The sequence below is a fragment of the Symphalangus syndactylus genome, chromosome 6 (assembly GCF_028878055.3).
Source record: "Symphalangus syndactylus isolate Jambi chromosome 6, NHGRI_mSymSyn1-v2.1_pri, whole genome shotgun sequence".
NCBI classification, from domain to species: domain Eukaryota; kingdom Metazoa; phylum Chordata; class Mammalia; order Primates; family Hylobatidae; genus Symphalangus; species Symphalangus syndactylus.
The window spans coordinates 19,743,365-19,767,295 of NC_072428.2; the positions used below are offsets into that span (position 1 = coordinate 19,743,365).

General features: G+C 39.3%; 1 protein-coding gene across 4 annotated transcripts in view; it reads right to left on the reverse strand.

Annotated features, from left to right (window-relative positions):
• Positions 1 to 410: 410 nt before the first annotated feature.
• RAG1 (recombination activating 1) overlaps positions 411 to 23,931 on the reverse strand; it is an 83,604-nt gene continuing 60,083 nt past the window's right edge. For 3 of the 4 annotated variants that reach the window (XM_055281885.2, XM_063640977.1, XM_063640976.1), the window contains one exon: positions 14,269 to 18,041. In XM_055281885.2, coding sequence (XP_055137860.1) covers positions 14,896 to 18,027 — 3,132 coding nt within the window. In that variant the 5' untranslated portion in view covers positions 18,028 to 18,041 and the 3' untranslated portion in view covers positions 14,269 to 14,895. Of the gene's footprint in view, positions 516 to 1,175; positions 1,268 to 14,268; positions 18,042 to 23,931 lie in introns of those variants that run through there. The other variant, XR_010121276.1, reaches the window with a different exon arrangement.

Consider the following 23,931-nt stretch of genomic DNA (forward strand, 5'->3'; position numbering starts at 1 on the left):
GTGCATGTGTGTGTGTGTGTGTGTGTGTAGTTAACATGTGGAGATTGCTGCCAGTGAATATTATAAAATCAGTGATCTTGCCAAGGTTTAATTAGACACTCACTAGGATGAAACTAGTTAAAATGACTGTTGATTTTAAGGACTCAAGACATCGGTTGATAACTAGATGACCTTAGAAACAAATGTCTTTCCTCCTGAAATATTTTCCTGAAAAAAAAAAATTCTGGAAAAATCTTATCTTAAGAGCTTCAGCCACAGTTACAGTGAAGACTCTTACTCTTCACTGAAAGTCTACAGTGTGTAAGGTACAACTAGAAAATTTAGGGGAAACATGAATTTTACAAGAGATGAAATGCTGGAGCACAAGTTCTTCTGCTGAAAGTTCCATGTCCCAGATACTGAAGTTAACTTTGATAAACTGAATCATGTTCACTCTGTTTCAATAATGTTGCTCGCTGAATATTCCTGTTGAACAATTGTTGCACATTGATTTGATCTTTTGTTGTTTCCACCACCTATATAAAAATAATAAAATATAAAAATCTTGTTTATATTGATTTACTCTAATTATTAAGATATGTTACCTAAATAACGGCAAAATTAAAGTAATCTTTTCAGGATCACTCCACTTTGATTTTTTTTTCTATTTGTTAGTAGAAAATGGCACAAGTTGGAGCGAAAATATCCTTTACAGAGTCCAAAAGTGAAATTTCCCCAAGGAGTAGGTATATTCTGTCTTCTTGATTTGTCTACAGTGATTTGGTGGCTAAAGAATTATTACCACATATTTATTTGTAGCCAATGAAATCCAGATATGGTAATCTAAGTGCTTCAATTGTGAACTCACTGAGTTTCATAGTCAAACTCAGATCTCACCGGTATAGCTACTTTTGGGGGAGGATGTGTGTGTGCCTGTGTGTGTGTGTGTGTGTGTGTGTGTGTGTGTATGTATTTATGTGTTTCAAGAGCATGCAGATTGGTCATACAGATTATATATTTGAGTACAATTAAGTCTTTTTTATGTCATCTCAGCAATCAGTTTATTCGATGTGACTTTAAGATAATGGTCACTGCTTTTCTAATAAGCTAACGCAAACTTTCAAATGAGCCATGTTAGAAGAGCAGACACCTATTTCAACAATATTGCCTTTGCCTAAAATGTTTCAGGGACTCACATTTCAATCAATCACCTTCAGAATCCATGATGCATTCCTTTGAAGATGTTCAACAGCTGCACCCCTTTCTTCATTAAAGATGGGTTTAATTTCTGGAAACAGACAAGTGTCATTTGAAATCTAGCAGAGTGAGATTTTCAGTATTACACTACTACTTTAGGTCAAAAACAAAGTGTGAATACAAGCTAACAAAATGGATTTTCTGATATGGCTTATGAATGGGTTTTAAAGGAAAGTCTCAAATTGTCTGCACAAGACTACAGGAGTAGTATCAAGAAATAAGTATATGGCTTCCCAAGGTAATCATTTTAGGGGACTATACACACCTATATGTACAGGTGAGTTCATTGTGTTAGGGGAAAGAGAAAGTATAAAGAAAAAGAAATTTTTATTCCAGAGGCTCTGCGGAGAGATGAAGCTTGTTACATTTGAAGAACTGAAAGGTCAGCCTGGTTAAAACACAGTAAACAAGTAGGGGTGGAATGGCATGAGCCCAGAGAGGCAGGCAGGGGCCAGGGATCCAATTTTTCATCAGTTAAATAAAATCATATTCTGTTCTGCCCATATAGTAAGCAGTTATAAGGGCCAAGCACATTATTATACACTGAAAAAATAATGTATACTCTTGCTATATGTGTGTTCAAAAACATAGATTCATTATTCTCTATCATTGTGAAATAAACCCAGACACTCTGAGTAAAAATTATTTAAGAGGGTATTTTCCACAGATTTTACCATAATAAACATACATAATACACATTCCAACTGAAAAATACAAAATCTAGATGACACATCATCAAGGACTACATAAAAATATTTTAGGTAGCCTGAAGGGAGGAAGACTAATGGTCTTGAATTATGGTTAATAAGAGGATTAATAAAACAATCTAGATTAGAAGATACAATTGATGGTATGTGATCTCATCTTGCATTGAAAGTCAAATTATAAGATCAGATTTGTCAGAAATAATACTCTTTTTGGTAGACCATAAATTGATAAAACAAAGAACATGAAGTTTGGTAAAGAGATAAATCACTCATTTAGCATAGTATGAATGGTCCATTGACCTGTGTCGTCCTGACTTATTTCTTAGCCCCACTACTCACTTCACACTTTATGCTCAATTTCCAAAATGCCAAACTGATAACACTCCTAGTGAGTCCCCCCGGTTGTTTTAAACCCCAAAGCCTTTGAGCAAGCTGTTCCTTCTGCAGAGAATACTTTCCCTCTTGCACTTTGCAGCTCCTGCTAATGCCCTGGTCCATCTGGCCCAGTTCTATTCACTCTTTACATCCTAATTTAGATACCTCCTCCCTCTAGAAGCCCTCTCTGAACCCCACTATCTTTTACAGCTTACGTACTCAGGGTGCAAGAAATAAACCTGGCTGTATTTTTCTCTAACTCAGCTTACATTGTATTATGCATCTCTTTGACTGTATGCTGGAAATACAATTGCAACAATTTTAGAGTTCTAACTATTTTCACCCAACTTTTCATCCAGGTTCCAGAGAGAAATATAATGCTGAGTTGTCAGGAGATGGGTGAGGAAGGTGAAGTATCTGGTCCTTAGGGTCATCATTCCTCCTCATTAACTTCAGCTACAACATCCATCGCCATTATCAGACTTGGAGGATGATCCTGAATTGCATCCCAGTCTTCACTGCAAGTCGTCCTTATGTCTAGCCCTCTCTAGGCTGCTTTCTGGGTCTCTGGTGGGCTCACATGATGACAAGGAGATCATTTGGCCTCTTCCTTTCCCAGCATGGCCACATGGTCTCTTTGGGACCATCTAGGAAATTGTCTATTTCTGTACCTTTCTCGGGCCCATCCTACTACTCTTGCAGCTTGCTGGACCACAGATTCTCATCCGAACTATCACTGGCTAAACACACATCACTACCATTTCATCTCTGGATGTTACTGGTTTCCTGGGCCCTATCACAGAAGTAAGATGCACATCTCCCTGCTCCTGACTCCCAGAAACTAATCTGGGATTCCTATTGCTCTTCCCACCTCCACAGCTCAGCCCAAGTTATATTGTACAAAGAGTTCTTTTCCCTGGGACCCACAGTGTCTACTCACTCCATCTTTGTCTTGAATTCACTTCTCAAAAATCTTTATCTAGGTATAGAAACAGTTTCTGGTCATCATGCTTACCAAATGCATATTTATTGCATGAAAGAATGAATACTGAATGACTGAGGGCATGACAGAATAGCTCTTACGCATCAGATACTCTTCAAAACATAATGCTAATATTTTCCATTTTTTCCATTTCCCCATGAAGTATAGACTATTTTTTCTTTTTCTTTCTTATTTTTAGATTACTTTTTTTTTTTAGAAATGGAGTATCACTCTGTCACACAGGCTAGATTTCAGTAGCACCATCATGGCTTTCTGCAACCTCTAACTCCTGGGCTCAAGAAATCCTCCTACCTCAGCTCCCGAGTAGCTAGAGCTTCAGGTGCATACCACCATACCCAGCTAATAGTTTTATTTTTTGCAGAGACGGTGTCTCCATATCTTCCCTAGGCTAATCTTGAACTCCTGGCCTCAAGCAATCCTCCTGTCTCAGACTCCCAAAGTACTAGGGTTATGGGAATAAGCCAATGCACCAGCTCCCAAAGCATAGACTTTTCACAGTCATATCTTGGATAAAAGAGAGATCTAGGAGGAAAACTGGTCAAGTACTATCTCACAGTATTATACAACACAGGGTCCATCACATCCTCCTTGGTACTGCTTCAACACCTTGTAATTATTTCTGTTGTTACACCTAAATGAGTAAAAAAGTACTACTTGGTAAGTATTCTAAGTGTCTGACTCTTCTAACCAACTATGCATTTCATGAGGACTAGAACAATGTTTTTTATAATTTTTATGTCAAGTACTTAATATAATGCCTGGTATACCTTAGGCAAAGTGCTGTTAAGCTGAATTGAATTAAATACATTACTGAGTTGCATCTGTCTTTTATTGTGAGTAACCAAAGTGACGTATCCTTTATCTAGCAGAACACTAATTATACTTTGTTACATTTGTTATAATTACTTTAATTACTTATAACTTCTCTTTTCCTCCTCTTATCTCTTAATTCCATCATGACAGATATCTTGTTTATTATTATTGAATCTCCAGTATCCAGCAGAGTGCCAAGTGCTAAATATACATGTATTTATATAGGTATTGCAGATACACACACACACACACACACACACACACACACACACACACATATACACAGAGAGAGAGAGAGAGTAAAAGCTTAAAGCAACTGAAGAAGCAAGGGATATGAGCTTAAATGAAAACAACAAACTTCTGGCTGACGGCAAAGGTAAGAATAGGAAAATATGTATTAGGGTAATTAACACTAGCTGCTGTAACAAAAGCTCTGAAACACTTCAGTAAGTCGTTTAAAGTTTATTTCTTGCTCATGGAAAATCCAATGCAGGTGTTCTTATCAGGTTATTCACCTGAGTGACTCGCCTCCAAGATTTGTCTCAGGGATCCAGGCTTTTTCTGTTTGGCAACTCTACCATTTTTATCTCCATCATGTGTCCCCCAAGACTTCAGATACAAAAAGAAAAAAGGAAAGAAAGAGAAAGAGAAAATGTGGGGAAGGCAAACTCACTTGTAAATGTTTCAGCCTGAAAATGATAAAATCATTTTCTCTTTCATTGGCAAAAGCTAGTCACATGGCCCCACCTAGATGCAAGGGGGCTGGGAAATGTAGTTTAACTATGTGTCTATAAAAAGGAACTATAAGTGACAAGCATTTAGCCAGCATCTGACACAGTATATATTTTAAACATCCCAACTGCAATAGCCCCATTTACCCTGAAATAGTAATGAAAGGTACCAAAATAGCTCTTGTAAACTAAAACAAAAGTACATGCTGTGTGATATGGTTTGGCTGTGTCTGCACCCAAATCTCATCTTGAATCCCCATGTGTTATGGGAGGAACTGGTGGGAGGTAACCGAATCACAGGAGCAGGTCTTTCCCTTGCTTTTCTCATGATAGTGAGTAAGTCTCATGAGATCTGATGGCTCTATAAGGTGGAGTTTCCCTGTACAAGCTCTCTCTTTGCTGCTGCTGTCCATGTAAGACATGAATTGCTCCTGCTTGCCTTTCACCTTGATTGTGAGGCCTCCCCAGCCACATGGAACTGTAAGTCCATTAAATTCTTTTTCCTGTATAAATTACCCAGTCTCAGGTATGCCTTTATCAGCAGTGTCAAAACGGACTAATATACACGCTGTATATATTCATTGCCACTGCTTTTATTACCTTTTGCCTTTCCTATTTAAACAATCTCCTAACTGGTCTCCCTGCCTTCACTTTGTCTCCTTCCAATCCTCTAACTGTGCCGAGACCACAATGAACATTCAAAAATAAAAATCTGATGTTTCATTGATGAAAACTCTTCAGTGGTTTCCCATCTTCCATGAGAAAAAAAATCCAAATGTCTCACTAAGGCAAAATATGATTCTGTAGGCCCATCCTTCCCTCTACACACACCCCTAGTACTTATTCTCTATCAATGCTGGAAATCCTCCACCTGAAAAGTCCTTCTCCCTGGTTAATAACTATCATCTTTCAAGATTTAGTTGTTCTCTGTAAAGCCGTTCGTTTAAAAAGTGTGGAATACTCACCTGTCTATCCAAACCATCTCTTTTTATAGCACCTATCAACTTATAAACATTTATGTATATGCCTGATCTTCAAATAGAGAAGCTATTTGACAATGGGCTCCTTAAAAGAAAGGAAAGTTTCTTTCTCAGTTGCATGTTCTCAACAGAAGGCATAGCTTCTCATACATTATAGCTGTTCAATAAATGTTCATTGAATTGAATTAAGTTCACTCTATAGAGACTGAAATTTATTCACTTCTGCAGCTATTGTCTTACTGTCTTTCTGATTCTTTAATATATGAAGGAGGAGCTGTGGAAATAAATTATGTGTTCCAAATATCTTGATCAATTAAAATATCTCACAGAACTTGGAAATCAAAAGTATAGCAAAATTCACAGAAGGAGATGAGCTCTTAGGTTATATTTATTCTCCTTTCTGATGAAAAGAGTTCACACAGGATTAAAATAGATATCATGGTAAATTTTAATAGAATAGACAGCCATTGTAATACACAGTGACAAGAATTCCAAATTACTTATATGCCACAAAATTCCACTCTAGCATAGAATACTGCTTTTTGACTTGGACTTTACCATAGATGATAGCACATTTTCCAAACCTAATTCTGTCAAGAAACATCTAACATTGCACACTTATTTCTAAGAAAAGCAATTCTTCATCCTGTCTCCAGATATCAATCAAAAAAATGTGTATATTCACTTAAATCACAATTTGTGAGAATAGAAAAGTTATCAATACCAGTCCTTTTAAGAGGCTGGTTAAGAATAAAAATCCCCTGAACCTATGGCTCAATTCCTCTACCAGTAGGCTTATTCAGGGTATCCATCAGTAAGCATTTACTGAAAATCCAAGATTCACATTAAATACCATGAGACCTGCAAAAGAAATATAAAACATAAGACTCACCTTTAGTGAATTAATACTCTCACTATAGAATGGGGAAAAGGCGCAGGACAAGAGGGTTGTGGACAATAAAATAATAAACTCATAGCAATGGGTGACAAATTTGAAACTGTGTAGCCCAGGCTGTCCATGCAATAACAGTTCATTTTTCCTTTAACTTGGGATATACTGGGAAAATTAAGAAATTGGGCTAAAATATTTCTAAGTTTCCTTTGTTTTCTTTTGCCCTGCTGAATAGATGCTGTGACCAAGATAACTGGAAATGTAGAAAAGACTATTTGAAATGCTATGCAAAATGTATAGTGATAACACAAAAGAGGCAGGGTTTGTGTGTATGCAAACGATGGATAATCATCAATTTTCTATTATGAAAACGTATTAGTTTCTTGAGGAAAAAGATGAAAAAAATCTATGTGAGATTAGGTATTTATTTAGACTTTGATCAGACCTCAGTATAAAAATAATTTGCAGGTCTTGGCCTCCAAGTAAGTTGGTATGTATTTTGCAATGGCACAAATATGTTGTCATCATCAAAAAGAAGAAAAAGATTATATAAAGGCCAAAAGAGGGAAAAAAGAAAATTTGCAAAGAAACAAGGAAAAAAGCCAGAGAAAGAAATGCTGACTTCATTTTTAAAAATGAGGCTGTCAAGGACTGCAGAACTTTCCTTCATCTCCTCCTGCCTCGAGTTGGGCACAGTTATCTAAAGAAGTGAGACATGTGAATTAGGAGGCAGTGTACCACTGAAGAGAAAAAAAAAGTGCTTGAAATTGCTACTCCGTCATTTAGCTTTATATGCATAACCCTTCTCAAACTTGGATCAATTCCCTCACACTTTATAGCTTCCAAAAGCATTTCACTTGTGCCCCACTGCTGGTGTGGTGTGGATTGACTCATTGGCCTGCCTCAAACTCTTCAGTGGTTTTTTCCTTTGCACTTCTGGTAGGACTCAAGTCCATTAGGTCCTGCATGATAAAACCTCTGCCTGGTTCTCCAAAGCAGCTCCTCCCTCAGGCTGCTCCTGTGCACTTACCTTCCTTCAGTTCCTAAACACTGACAATTGCTCTCTCCTCACAGAGTCTTCCCACAGACTAAGTTTACTCCAGGTCTCTCACTCCAGGTAACCCACCTGACCTCACCCACTCATTCTCCCAGTCTCCACTGAAAAGTTTCTTCTTCCTAGATGCTTTCTCTGATACTGCAGGTAAAATTCTATTGTCCTATTGTACTTCATACTGCACCTATTGTGCTCTGATCACATTTAGTGTTTTTCCTTCATCACATCTACTAGAGTGTGTGGCTATGCATTTAGAGTCCTATCGTTAATTTGAAGTCTATCTCTCCCTAGCTGTTTGTGAGCAGAAACTGTCTATGTTCTTCACCACTGTATCTCCTGTGCCAAGCCCACATTGCCCACAGAAGGCATCTTACAAATATGTATTGAATATATAGGCTGAAGTAACTAGAAAGGGTGAGAAGGATGCAGACCTTACCTGGGTCTTAAAAGGTAAGAAGGTGCTACATTCTGAAAGGTAGAGATAGCACTCAAATATTCAAATATTTAAAAACCCAGGTCCAGAGGCCTCCAGCAGTGCTGCAATTGACTTGCTGGATTGTGGAGTGATCCACAGTTCCTGAAAGATGGAGTAGGGCTGCAAGAGTAGCATAAGGGCACTTGGGTCTTGGGTCACAGACTATTTACCTGCAAATACAAACATGTTTCAATATTTTTTAAAAAATGGTATAGCTGTAGAGAGACAGCCAGACTGAATCTCAGCCCTGGCTGGAAGGTTGCTGGGAAGCCTCCAGCTAAGGTGGGTCTATGGTAGTTAAAAATGTGTGGATGTGGCTCTGCCATTTTCTAGCTGAGATAGGCTTCAGTTATTTCAAGTGTAACATGGAGATAATAGGAGTATCCACTCCAAAAGGATCAAATAAGAAAATGTATGCAAAGTAGTTAGCACAAAAAAAGTTTGGAAAATGGTAGCTATTATTACTATTATTTATTATTATTATTGAAAGCACTGACTAAAAGCACTTGGACTGTAGCCAGTTCTGCCATTTTCTGAGTGACCCTGGAAAAGTCAACAACTCTGACCAAAATTTTGAGTATATAAGTGATATCGTTCAGATGTTTGTTCCTCCAAATCCCACCTTGAAATGTAACCCCCAGTGTTGGAAGTGGAACCTGGTGAAAGGTGATTGGATCACAGGGACAGATCCTTCATGAATGGCTTGGTGCTGTCCTCATGATAATGAGCAAGTTCTTGCTCTAAAAGTTCATGCAAGATCTTGTTGTTTAAAGTGTGAGCACCTTACTCCCACCCCTTGCTCCCACTTGAAGTATGCAACACCAGCGTCAGGCTTTCTTTACAACCTGTAGAACTGTGAGCCAAATAAACCTCTTTTCTGTATAAATTATCAAGGCTCAGATATTTCTTTATAGCAATGCAAGAATGGCCCCATACAGAAAATTGGTACCAAGGGGTGGGACATTGCTATAAAGATACCTGAAAATGTGGAAGTGGCTTTGGAACTGGGTAACAGGAAGAGGTTAAAAATGGAAGAGCCTGGAGGGCTCAGAAGAAGACAGTAAAATGAGGAAAACTTTGTAGCTTATTAGAGACTGGTTAAATGGTTATGATCAAAATGCTGATAGAGATATGGACAGTGAAGGCCAGGCTAACGAGGTCTTAGATGGAAATGAGGAAGTTACTAGGAACTGGAGTAAAGGTCACCTGTGTTATTCCTTAGCAAAGAGCTTGGCTGCATTGTGTCCACATCCTAGGGATCTGTGAAGGTTGAACTTAAGAGTTATGACTTAGGGTATCTAGTAGAAGAAATTTCTATGCAGCAAAGTATTTAAGATGTAGCCTGGCTGCTTATTACAGCCTAAGATCAAATACAGGAGCAAAGGAATGACTTAAATTTGGAATTTATATTTAAAATGATAGCAGAAAGTAGAAGTTTGGAAAATTTGCAGCTTGGCTTTGTGATAGAGGAGGAATTCAAGCAGCTACAGAGCAACCACTGGCTAAAGAGATTAGCATGACGAAAAGGGAGCCATGCTACTATCCAAAACAATGGGAAGGTCTTGAAGGCATTTCAGAGATCTTTGAGGCAACCCCTCCCATCACAGGCCCAGAGGCCTAGGAGGAAAGAATGGTTTCAGGGGCCAGCCCCAGGGCCCTGCTACCTTGCATAGCCTTTGGACACTGCTCTCTGCATTCAGGCCATTCAGCTCTAGCTTTGGCTCAAAGGGCCCCAGATACAGTTCAGGCTGCAGCTTCAGAGGGCACAGCCATAATCCTTGGCAGCTTCCACATGGCTTTAAGCCTGCAGGTGCTCAGAATGCAGGAGAGAAGAAGGCTTGGCAGCTTCGCCCTAGATTTCAGAGGATGTATGAGAAAACCCGGGTGCTAAAACAAAAGCTTACTCTACAGGTTAGCACTTGCAGAGAGCCTCCACTAGGAAAATGCAGAAGGTAAATGTGGGGTTGAAGTCCCCATACAAAGTCCCTACCAGGTTATTGCCTAGTGGAACTGTGGGATGGGACCACCACCCTCTAGCCCCGAGAGTGGTATGGCTACCTGCAACTTGCAACCTCAGCAGGGAAAAGCTGCAGTCACTCAACTCCGACCCTTGAGAGCAGCCATGGGGGCTGCACCTTGTGCAGCCATAGGGGTGGAGCTGCCCAAGGCATTGGAAGCCCACCGCTTGCAGAAACATACCTTGGATGTGGGACATGGTGTCAACAGGCATTATTTTGGAGCTTTAAGGTTTAATGTATGCCCTTCTGGGTTTTGTGTGGGGCCTATTACCCCTTTCTTTTGGCCAATTTCTACCTTTTGGAATGAGAATGTCAATCCAATGCCTGTACCACCATTGTATCTTGGAAGTCAATAACTTGTTTTTTATTTTACAGGGTCAGGAAGAAATTTGCCTTGAGTCTCCAGTGATGAGACTCTAGACTTAGGACTTTGGGACTTTTCAGTTGATACTTGGAATGAATAAAGACTTTGGGGGATGGTTGGGAAGGGATGATGGTATTTTGAAATATGAGAAGAACATGAGATTTGGAAGGCCAGGGGCAGAACGCTATGCTTTGGATATTTGTCCCCTCCAATTCTTATGTTGAAATGTAACCCCAATGTTGGAGGTCAGGACTGATGGGAGGTGATTGGATTCTGGGGGCAGATCCCTTTAGATGGCTTGGTGCTATTCTCATGACAATGAGCAAGTTCTTGCTCATCAAGTTTACATGAGATCTGGTAGTGTAAAATTGTGTGGCACCTCCTCACCCATGTTCCCATTCTCTCTGTGTGACGCTCCTGCTCTCCTTTCCCTTTATGCCATGATTGTAGCTTTCTGAGGCCTCACCAGAAGGTGAATTAGATGCTAGTGCCATACTTACTGCAGAACTGTAAACCAATTAAACCTCTTTTCTTTATAAATTATCCAGTCTGAGGTATTTATTTATAGTAATGCAAGAATGGCCTAATATAATAAGTATGTGAATTTTCTGGAGAATAAGTCTGTATTTTCACCAGTTTCAAAACAGTTAAAAAACAAAAAAAAAGATTTACTATTTATCCTATGTATCTGGGGGAAATTGTCTCACCCTACATTAGGATAAATTTTACACATAATCATTATTCTATTGTCCTTTAATCCAAAGACCACCAAATTTATTCTGTATTTCTCTCAAAGTAAAAGATGTTAATTTTTAAATGCTGCACTCAATACTATTATTAATATTTGAATAGAAATTATAATACATACAATTTTCAATCTTAAACTTTTATTTCAAATATTCAAACATAAAACTGCTGACAATAACCATAATATTAATGAATGGAAATATTAAAATATAAAAATAAGTATTGAAACTCATATTTCATTTTATTTGAAAACATTTGACATGCAAATACAGGTCCCCTGCATCAAATAAATCCATTGCGTCCTGGTACCTGAATTTTCTCTGAAACAGAAAAAAAAAAAACAAAAAAAAAAACAAGGCTCTTGGAAGCCATTAAACAAAATGTAAGGTTATTTGTAAGAAAATAAACTGAAGTGCAATTCTACAAAACAAAAAAAAATCACCAAAAATGATTTCTGAGGTATATTTATGTAGATTACTGTAGTTAAAATAAGAAAATATAAAATGGGTACAAAGTATCTACTCTTACTTAAAATCTTTTAACATCAAAAGAATACACCATCTGTCATACAATCACTGAAGACACACACATATCTGCAATCAAAAACCACCTGTATCCAAATGATGGTTTATTCCTCCCAACTACCACTGGCACTTACATATCCTGCCTCTTGTCTGTGTGGAATTTGAATTGTTTGATGTAATGCAAGACCCGCACTCTCAACCAAAAAAAAATCTTTATCTTCATCTATATCTTGTGGGAAAAAAAATTGAGACAAAACTAAATTCCAGTTCACCTGGAAGAAAAAGACATCTTTTTCTCCTCCTCTTGCTTCTCAGTGCATGTTTATTAATCCCAAGGCTCCTTTTGACCTCACCAACCAATCACCAATTTTCATCAGCCATTACCACTGATCTCTGCAATGCACCTGAGTGGCTTGGCAGGAAAACTTGTAGCATCAGGTTTCACAGGAGAAAAATACATTGCACTTCTGAAGTCCCAGTATATACTTCACACATACACACACACACACACACACACACACACACACACACAAATGCTCAATTCAGTGTGGTGAATTTCCCTGGAGTATGTAACTGCACTTGCAACAGGCTTTGTTAAAAATAAAACTCTAGTATAAAACTAGGGTCTAGGATATTGCAATCTCAACAATAAGTGCAAAAACCATAGGCAGCATTTCTACATATTGAAATTCCTGCAGTCAGATGTTCCCAGGGTTTATCAAAATGTGATCTGATTAAGGGATTATTGGAAAGGTTGTGCTATAAATCATGCTCTTAGTCACATGCATTCAGAATAGTTCCTACGGTGTTAGAAAAAGATAATTTAATACGGGAAAGTATTTACAGTGCCACCAATAGAGTAAAAGAGTAGAAATGGGTAAAAAAATCTATAAACCAGCACGACCATGCTTCAGGGAATAGGATGATTATGTGAATTTAGCTGTTTATTAGTGCAGAGACATGCTGGAAGGATTAAGCAGGATGAAGGGAAAGGGTGGCTTAGTAGCCCATTCATTTCCAAAAAAACAAAACCAAAAGTTTTCAAAAAAACTAATGTTAAAATATGCATATGTTTTTGACAACTAAATTAGAAATGACTTTGATATTCTTCATATAAAAAGCAAGGAAAACTGACGTATTTTTTAATGAAAGATACTGAGTTCAATCCCTACAGAAGCACCAAATACATACCATTTAAGATAATGTCACTGATGCACTTTTGACAACTAAATTATCAAGCTCTTTGATATACTGTGTATGAAGAGTAGCAATTATGGCCAATAAAATCAAAGGAAGAAAAAACTAATTAACACCAACATATCATTATGACTCACTAGCATATAAAATTCCATGCCTGCTCTACATTGCCAGCAACTGGAAAATCCCAAATTCCTAAGGATGCAGATAATAGTTTCCAAATAACTGGAGCCACAAGAGGGTTAGGGGGCCCTTTGGAGCTTTTGTGTTGCTTTCTTCTGTCAAAAGGGCCACAGCACACAAATGATTTAAAAATTTGCTTACCTCTGCCCCATAAAAATGTAATCCCAAGGTCATGTGCTATAGTGATTAGTTGTGAATCCTAAACAAATTCTGATACTACCTTATAAACATAGTGATTAATTTGTGGTGGAAAGAAGAAGGGCTTTGGAGACAAAAGGACTGTGTTAAATTTCCAAGCCAAGTATTTATTACCCCTAAATAACTTTGAGCAAATCATTTAAACCCCCATCGAATGGAGATAATAACAACACCTACTCCTCAGAATTGTTGTAAGGAAAAATGAGTGTGAAAACATTTACAGTGGTAAAAAGCACTGTGTAAATGTTAACTCTTCTGCTGTACTGCATTTGGACTCCATCTAAACTTAGCAGATGGAAAAATACAAGGTTATCCTGCTACACAATTCTGAATCCACTGAAAGTAAACTGATCATTATAGAAAGAATAACACATTGCAGAGGAGAGGACTCTATGAAACCTAGATTTAGAAAAATTGATTCGGGTTTCATTTGGAGAAAGTCTGGCAAAATGTTTCAGTAAGACATGAAATATATTTTTAGACATCAAGCTAACCTATATTTTTACAAACCTCTGTGGCTTTAAGATTGTATGCAGAAGCTCTAAATTTGGAAACTCTAAATTACTTGAAATTAAAAAGTAAAAATAAAGAATCATACTTGGTTTCTGATAGCTAAGTAAACATATATTATCAGAAGATTTAATAACTAACTGTAGCTAACAGTTGTATTCTAAATTCATTATTGAAAAATCCATGACAGCAGATGACCTCCTAAACTCTGAAGGTTACAATAGATACATAATTTAAACATAAAAAAGGACTGATTTTCTCAAAGTTGTCCTGATGTAAGATATTTCTGCATAAATATAACAAATGGGTAAATGCATTGAGAGCACTTTGTAAAGGTCATCGTGCTGTACAAATGTAAGATATTATTAGAAAAATTTAAAAAGCTCTTTTGAATCTTATAGAACAAGCCAAGATATGTAAAATTATAAAAATGAAGAATTATTCAAAAATGAAATAGAAGACACTTACCATATCTCAATACAAAATACAATAAATCAAGGGGCAAAAAATGAAAACCAGAAGACCAATTTCTTTCCTGGCCTCACTGGCTGTTCTTTGACAACCTTGGCTTTGATTTTCACGACAGCTCCCCAACACACACAGATCTTTGCCCATCTCTGGTCCCCTGCAGTTACTCCTGTTCTGAGTTATTGAGCTTTCAGATAACTGATTTTTCCTGTTGCTTTTCGGAACTCACTAAAAGGCTCAAGCTATCAGCTCATCGGTTTCCATTCCTGACTTGAGAGCATCTGTAGCATCTCACTCCAACCTACCACCTCTTGGGTGGTGAAGCCCCATACACAGCAGTAAAGGGTGCTAGGAGAAGCCCTCAATGAAACCCAGAGGGAAACTCAATTGCAAAAACCAACTCATAAGTGGTTGCCCGACTTAAAATTCCATTGAATCTTGGCTTTCCAGAGAGTCCTCCATGCCTAATGGGTCCCCTAAGCTTGCCTGAGAGTTCATGGTAAACCCAGAGGTTTTTAATGCATTATGAGCATTCATAAACTTCTGGAGGTATTTGGAGGTGTACAGCCAGTGGTGTTTCAGGACATCTTCCATCTCGTAGCATTTGGACTGCCTGGCATTCATTTTCCGGAAGCGCCTAAACAGTTTGTTACCAGACTCATTTCCCTCACTTGCCCATGCCCCAATGGAGCCATCCCTCTCGATAATTTCAGGAACATGTGCCAAGGTTTTGTGAAAATAATTGGTGATTTTTCCCTCATACCTATACTTGAACTTGGTAGAAAGGAGCTCAGCAAAACGCTGTGAATTGAAACTGTACTGGCAGAGGGATTCTGGGCACTCTTTAGCAGGGCATGATGACCGCCATACTGGTTTCATCTTCAGGTAAAGATCCATCAGCTCCCTCAGAGCCTCGTGCCTCTCCTCAGAAGGAATTAACTCACAAACTGCATCCACAGTCTCTTTGGTCATGAGCTTCCTGGCAAAGTTGCCATTCATCCTCATGATTGGTTTGAGGTTCATCTTCTTCCGGAGATGCTTGTCCAGTGTGGCCTGCCACCTTTTCCTTTCCTCTTTGGAAGCATTGGGATTCTTGTACACTTCCCCTATCTCTAGCTGGAAGATCTTGTAGAACTCAGCTGCATTGCCAATGTCACAATGGAGTGCGTCTATGGAAGGGACTGTCTCAATGAAAGGTTTGGCTGAGACTCCTTTCACCCGATCCCGCAGTTCTTCCACAGACTCGTGGTAAGGGTTGGAACGCCAGACCTCATAACGTTCCAGGTTCTCAGCATGGCTTCTGGTTATAGAGTGGAAGACAAGATTTTGAGAGGCTTCCAGACGGGTGGCATCACAAAGAGTACAAATGTAGACTGAGCCGGAAGCCTCGAGGCCTTCCACTTCCCGCACAAGTTTTTCATCATAGCCGGTGCCCCTGAAGATGAACTTGAAAGTCCGGAGAATGCCTCCCAGCTCAAGCATTAATTCACTGCTCTTCATGGCCTCCCTCTCAGCAATGAGAGGGCTCAGGATGGCAGTCAGGGTCTCGTGGTCAGACTCATCTGCCAGCATAAGGCACAATGGCTTGCAACACAGTTCAGAGTTAGGTTTGGCTTCTTCAAATACTTTCACATTCTGAGAGCTGTGGGCAATAGTAATTTTCATGATTGTGAATGAAAAACGGACTGCCTTTTCTGGAACTACTGGCCCACTCCCATGCTTCTCACTCACATCTCCCATTCCATCACAAGACTCCTTCACCACCACAGTGAAGGGGCCATTCAGGTAATCATCAAGGTCTTGGGATCTCATGCCTTCCAAGATGTCTTCTTCCATGTCCATCAAAGCAGACACCAAAGCTGAATCATAGCGGAACCTCTTTGCAATGGTGTCCACTGGGTAATCATCCACAGAGGATGATAGTCCAGACAGCCCATCAATAATGCCAACATCAGTGCTGGAAGACACATTCTTCAGAGGTGGCTGCCACTCAAAGTGGTGGTAGCCTGGCAGAAGTACCTTCTCAGCATTCCGAAGGGCATGCAAAGGCTGAAAAATCTGTCTCCCTGTGATGGCTTTCACAGTCCTGTACATCTTGTGGTACTGACTGCAGCTGAGGAAGGTGTTGACACGGATGGCCAAGCAAACAGCTGGCTGCAGGCCAGAGCCCTTTCCCTGCATGATGGCCTCCAGCTCATCGGCTTGCCTGTGCTCATTCCTTGCCCTCAGAGCCAGCAGGAACAAGGTCATGCACACGGACTTCACATCTCCACCTTCTTCTTTGTCAGCAAAGGCTTTGACTTGCAGCTTGAGCTCCCTCAGCCGGTGCTTCTGAGCTCTCCGAGTCAGCGACAGAAGATGTTGGCGGGGCCGGCCCCCTTTATTAATGTGCACAAAAGTCTCTTTTGATTCCTTGTGACTTGAGATGTGGTGATTATATTTTTCCAAACTGACCTCCTCATTGCACTCTTTTGCTGGACATTTCACCATCAGGGAATTCAAGACGCTCAGAAAGGACTTCACTGGACTCTCCAGGTCAGTAGGGAAGCATGGATATCGGCAAGAGGGACAATAGCTGCCCATGACTCTGAGGCATCTGAGAATGCAGACCCGGCAAAAGACATGCTTACAGTTGGTCTCCACAGGGTCAGCCAGAATGTGTTCACAGATCTGGCAGGAGATGGATTTCACAAAGTGCTCCGGGAAGTCCACTGCAAGAAGCTTGGTACTAAGATGTATCTTACTGCAGTTGGCGATCTTCTTCATGACATCCTTGCTGCTGATCCTTGCCTGAGCTCTTCTCTTGCACTGACGGGCTTGTCTCGCTTGGTCAAGCACAGTTTTGAGTTTTTTGCTGAGCTGCAAGTTTGGCTGAATACTCGTTCTCTTGAGTCCCCGACGGGCAGTGTTGCAGATGTCACAGGATGGTGTGTGGGGGTGCCACTCCATGGTCACGTTCCTTGGGAAGTAAACCTCACATGGGGCACTGCTAAACTTCCTGTACATGATGCTCCAGCAGTTATGGCAGAACTCAGTGGGGTGGATCGAGTCAACATCTGCCTTCACATCGATCCGGAAAACCTTGGCAATGAGGTCCGGCCAGGAAGTAGCTCTCTTTTCCTTCTTTCGTAAAAGTCCTAGGGTTTTACCATCCACAGGACCATGGACTGGATATCTCCTGTTGTGCTCATCAGTTTTAAAAGAATTCCCACAGATGCGGCAGAGATGTCGAAGGTTGGCTTGATGGATCGCTTTGCCTCTTGCTTTCCCATTGTCGTGAAATTTCTTTGAAAACTTAGGGTGGGCTTTTAACAATGGCTGAGTTGGGACTGGCTTCTGACCATCAGCCTTGTCCAGGACTGCTGGAGATTGCTCCAGAGAGGGTTTCCCCTCAAAGGAATCCTTCTTTTCCTTTTCAGCTTCTTCAGCTGTCTTTTCAAAGGATCTCACCCGGAACAGCTTAAATTTCCATTCTGAAAATTTAATATGTGGGTGCTGAATTTCATCTGGGGCAGAACTGAGTCCCAAAGTGGGTGGGAAAGAGGCCGCCATGCTGGCTGAGGTATCTGAGAACAACGAAAACAAGTCATATTAAGACCAATATCAATAACCCACTGATGTGTCTTACAAATAATAAAAATAAATACATTCAATTATTTATTAATGTATTAAATCTTCTACCTTAATATATCATGTTAGGTGCTGATCATAGAGTTATTTCCTCTTCTGACAGTGTTTATGGTTACTTATACCTGTTACACACATATAAATGTTTAAATATATATATGTAAAGTTTTATTTCCTTCCAGAAGAACCTTAAGGTCTTTGAGGACAGAATCTCTGATTCATCTTTGCCTCCCCAAGGGTCCCAGTATACATTAGGTGCTCAATAGTTATTTGTTCAGTAAATGTAAAGATAAACAGGCTACTAAAATCAAAGAAAAGTAATATTTTCCACATTGTATTAGCCTCATTGCACTAGCTGGACAATATATTTCCAGCTTTTTAAAGCAGTCTTCCAGGAGGTTGGTTGTTTATTTCTTCCAAATGGGTCATAAAAGGATGATAAAGCTGCAAACTCAAAGAAACTAATTATTCACTACTTGAAAGGATGAAGTGAATTTTGAGCTTTATGAATGCAAACTAATAATAAGTATCATGGATAGTAATTATGCTTACAATTTTAATTAGTGAATGCTGTTGTAAATTATAAGGCTGTGTCTACATTAGAAACAAAAAACACAGAACTCTAAACCTGCAACAAACCAGAGTGTACATAGACTGAGATTCTAAGGGACTTTTAAGATGAAAATTTCACATGGTTTCAGATAAAACTCACACAGGTCATCCTGAAAGTCATTGTTGGTCGATGGTCATTAGCACTATAGTTTGTAACATAATAAGAAGAGGTGGGAGTAATGTTTCTCTTCTGGTAAAAAACATTGGCAATTATATATGCCAGGAAACCCTACTGATTTGAGTTGTAGTGCACAGATTGCTAGTGATGCAGAAAAAAAGTCTAACAATGCCATGTGAGGTGTACTCTCTAGACCCAATTAGATCAATCTTTCTCAAATTACTTAGTACATAATTGGAAAAAGAGCAACTGTATTTTCAATCCATCATCCCATCCACCTATCTCAAATTTGCCTGGGTTAATTCTTTTGACCCACCAGTTATATCAAGTAACATATATTTTTCCCTCAATTGATCAACTAACAAAATCGATGAGAATTTTTATGGTCACATAGTTATGGAGACAAATTCTCAGACGAACATACTTTGAGCAGGGGTGGGATTAGGAGGTACGGAGGGGCAAGGGTTAATGCTGACAGCTGCTACCAAAGCCTCTTTTCAAGTCCCTGCTTTACTGAAGTTTGTTCCGTCTTACATGCATTACACATCAGAAATTGGTGTTTCGGGGCGCAGGCACAGTGGCTCATGCCTGTAATCCCAACACTTTGGGAGGCCAAGGCGGGTGAATCACTTGAGGTCAGGAGTTTGAGACCAGCCTGGCCAACATGGTGAAACTCCATCTCTACCCAAAATACAAAAAAAAATTAGCCGGGCATGGTGGCAGGCACTTGTAATCCCAGCTACTCAGGAGGCTGAGACAGGAGAATCGCCTGAACCCAGGAGACAGAGATTGCAGTGGGCCAAGATCATGCCACTGTACCCCAGCCTGGATGACAGAGCAAGACTCTGTCTCAAAAACAAAGAAATGGGTGTTTTTCATAAAAATTAAAAGCAAATTTCTAAGACTTGATTCACAGAGAAATCCTATTAGATTGTTCCCTATGCAGGTCTATGCAAGAGTTAAACAATACATAGCCATTTCAAATGTCTCATTAACCTCAAAAAATATTTCAACTGCAGCCCAACGAACACCTCAAAATTGCTTATAGTTCAATTCTGCTTCCTAATTCTCTTCTGTGGCAGGTGCTAGGTCTTTCCCTGTGGCTCCCCTACCTCTTAGGTTGAACTCAACCCCAAATGCCTTCTCGTTCCTTTAGCATTTTACTTCCCAGCCTATATTTAAAGCATTTGCTCTCTGGTATTCCAAGACAATATTTTGAGTAATTCTTTTTAAAATGCAGTCCGTCTCTAGAGCTCATCAAGTTTAATATTGACTTCACATTGAGTAAGTCAATCATAAGGTATGTTTGTAGGTTCCTTAGAACTATCTCACTTCCCTACACATTTCTCCCCTGACTCCACTGGCCTGCATTACTATACCAAAATCCACCAAACTACATTTATTTACTCCCGTGGAAGGCAACCAAAGCAAAAGTGGACAAATGGGATTGCATCATATTAAAAGCTTCTGCACAGCAAAGTAAACAATCCACAAAGTGAAGACACAATCCACATGATGGGAGAAAATATTTGTAAGCTATGCATCTGACAAGAGATTAATAACCAGAATATACAAGGAGCTCAAACAACTCTACAGGAAACAATCTAATAATCTGATTTTAAAATAGGCAAAATATCTGAATAGACATTTCTCAAAAGAAGACATACAAATGGCAAACAGGTATATGAAAAGGTGCTCAACACCACTGATCATCAGAGAAACGCAAACCAAAACTACAATGAGATGGCATCTCACCCCAGTTAAAATAGATTTTATCCAAATGACAAGCAATAATGAATGCTGGCAAGGATGTGGAGAAAAGGGAACCTTCATACACAGTTGGTAGGAATGTAAATTAGTACAGCCACTATGAAGAATAGTATGGAGGTCCTCAAAAAAACTAAAGATAGAATTATTATATGATCCAGCAGTCCTACTACTGGGTATTTATCCAAAGGAAATCAAATCCGTATGTTCAGAGACATCTACACTCCTATGTTTATTGCCACACTATTTTTTATCCTTACTTGTGATTTTTACTCCCTAAAATAGACGTGTATTACTTTCGGCAGAAGATAGAACTTTTAAGAACTAGATTTAGATTAGATATTTTTTATCTATTCAATCAGCAAAGATTAAAACTACTTATATGGTTCAGCATTAATGAAGGCATGGAGAAATTAAGATATCTCCATACATTATTGGGAGGAGTATAAATTGGTATAAAATGCCCACTAGACAATTTAGCAATGTCTTTAAAATTTTTGAATATATTATCTTTGGTGCAATAAATCTCCTTTTGGGAAGTTATCCAATAGAAACATTTCCACAGGAATGCAACAATATTTATACAAAGACAGAGAGAGAGATTTGTTTCAGAAACCGTTATTTGAAAAAGCAGGAAACAATATAAATAATTACCCAAAGGGCATTATTAAATAAACTATGGTCCAGACATACAGTGGAAAACCATGCAGAAAATTTAATTTTCTGTATGCACTGATGCATATGTGCAATTTCTGTATGCATCAGTGACATAGAAAGATGCTCACGTGAAAAAGCAGAGAATAGAATGACAATAGCAAGTATAGTAGGATTCTCTTTATGTATATATGTTTGTATTTGTACATATATGAAATCACAGAAATTCTGAAAGGATATGCATTAAAATCTTAACAGTGTTTAATTTCTGAAAAAAAAATTGAATTATTCAAAACAAGCAAGTACTATTTTTATTAATTTTGTGATACATTTATTTTGGATAAAACTGTTTTAAAGGCTAGATGTATATGTGCTCATAGTCACTTTTCCATATTTTCTTCTAAATTTCCCCCAGAAAAGCTTAAGATCTGGCTAATTTCAAATCTGACCACCACCGTTAGCTTTTCTTTCTTTTCAGATAAACACGGAGAAAGCAGGCTAAAATATGGACCTGTAGACAGCACGAAGTTGGGATTGTGAAAGAGTTATCTGGGATTTGTATTTTGACACTCAGAAACCTTGCAAATGCTTGATCTCCTCTCTTCTAACAAAAGATCTCAGCAGTAGACCAGCCTGGGGATCTCAAAGGCTGAGTGGTTGGTGCTGGCTCAGCCCTGTCCCCACCGGCCACCGCCATCTCAACATTGCCATCTGACATCAGAGCTACAGAGGTGCCTCCCTCCACACAGCACAGATTCATTTGGACAAACTAGTTTGGGGTGGCTTGGACAGTGCAGGAACAGTAGTTTCTGGTGAGTGACATCATTAGTTCAGGAGGCCAGGGCACAGCAGCAGCAGCAGCCCCCCATTTCCATCCCAGCTGCCCACCCTACACACACACACATATACCCCGTTCCTTGGCCCACAATCTTCCCTCCTAACATCTTCAACTTTGTACACAATTTCCAAGTAATAACTGTGTGCTCAACTGTGACCTCTCATTATCACACCTGTTCCACTTATTCATTCACTCTGCAAATACTATCGTCTGTTTTTTGCCAAACATCATGCATCAAAAACGTGACAAAATAAAAAGCCTTTTTATAAGTCTCAAGTATCCACAAAATAACACTACAATTCTTGCTCTTCCTTCAGACAACCTCTTGCATGAACCACTTCAGAAAGAGAAATATATCATCACAATCCCTGGCCAGGAATTCTGACTCAAGAACATAACCTCAAAGCAGGGTCTCTACCATGGCAATTCTCAAAATTAATACAAATCAGAATCATGGGCGAGTTTGTTTTTAAAAAGAAATGCAGATCATCAGGTCCCAAAGAGTCTGGCTGTTTGGGAAGGAATCCAGAAATTGCATTTTTAAACATTCAGTGATTCTAAAATGAGTGAATATTTTGAGAAACACTGGTCTCCTACTTAGGCCAATCTAGTTCAGGAAATGCCTGGCAATACTTGTTAATGCCTGGGAAACCAGACATTTCCTCCCACCCTAGAATTTATGTTCCTGATTATTTTTCTCGCCTGAACTAACAGTATTTATTTCCAAGAGTCTCACACCTTACCTTCTGCTGATTTGTACACATTCATTCAAGAAGCACTCCTTAAACCCTTCCTCTGACAATAGCATTCATTTATAGTAATTCAGATATTTTGCATCTTTCTATGAACCTTCAGTGGCCCTAAACTTGGCCTCTTGTACCTTTTTAATTTTCATACATTAAAAAAAATGATGTAGCTTTGCTCATTCCATCCCCTCATCACCTGGAAGGAAAAAAAGCTCAAGCACTTCTAGTTAGAAACATAAAAATGTAATAAATATTTTGGCTCAAGGCATGAAAAGTATGAGTGTTACCTTGCTCAGCAGGCTGCCTGGCCAAAGTGTTGAGATGTCTGCAGTTTGGTTGATATTACTCAATACCACAAAGAAGGCAAAGTGTGTTCTCTGCTCTCTCCTTGCTCTCGTTTCTCAGAACATGCTGCTGAGCTGTTTATCAGCTTCCACTGTCCTTCCCAGCCTCCCCCACCATGGAGGGCTAACCACAAATGATGGCAGCCAATCATGGGCCAGGAGACCCCAGCTCCAGCTGCCACCTGGCTCTTTAGGAAGCTTAGCTCAGGGGGGCCTGAGTGTAGAACCATGTGTGAGTGTTTGCTGGGGCACCAGCTGCCAGTTCCTTCCCTGAGAATGTTTGGGTTGGAAATGGTCTTGTCAATCAGTATAAGCCCCAGCTTTTGCCAGGGTTCTATATCTCTGTGCCTCAGTTCCACATCTGTAAAAAGGAAATGCTAGTAGTGTATACCTCAAAGAGTCAATAATGTTATACAATGAGGGTTATTATAGGAAAATACTTGAAACGATGCCTGCCTCTTTGAGATGTTCATCAGATATTAACAACACTATGGAATTTCTTTATTATTATCTTGAAATGGTATCCAAACAATCTCAGAACCTTTCAACCTAGTCAAATCTTGCTGAGGAAGGTTGATGCTCCTTGTAAGTACTCTAAGTTTAAACATTATTCGAGTATGGAAGTCAACAGACCTGGATTTAAATCTTGACTCAGGCCTTTGATTCATTGCTTAAACTTTATGAACCTCAATCTCATCACCTGCAACCTAAGATTAATAACATTAGTCCCCATTATTGAGAGCAATGGGC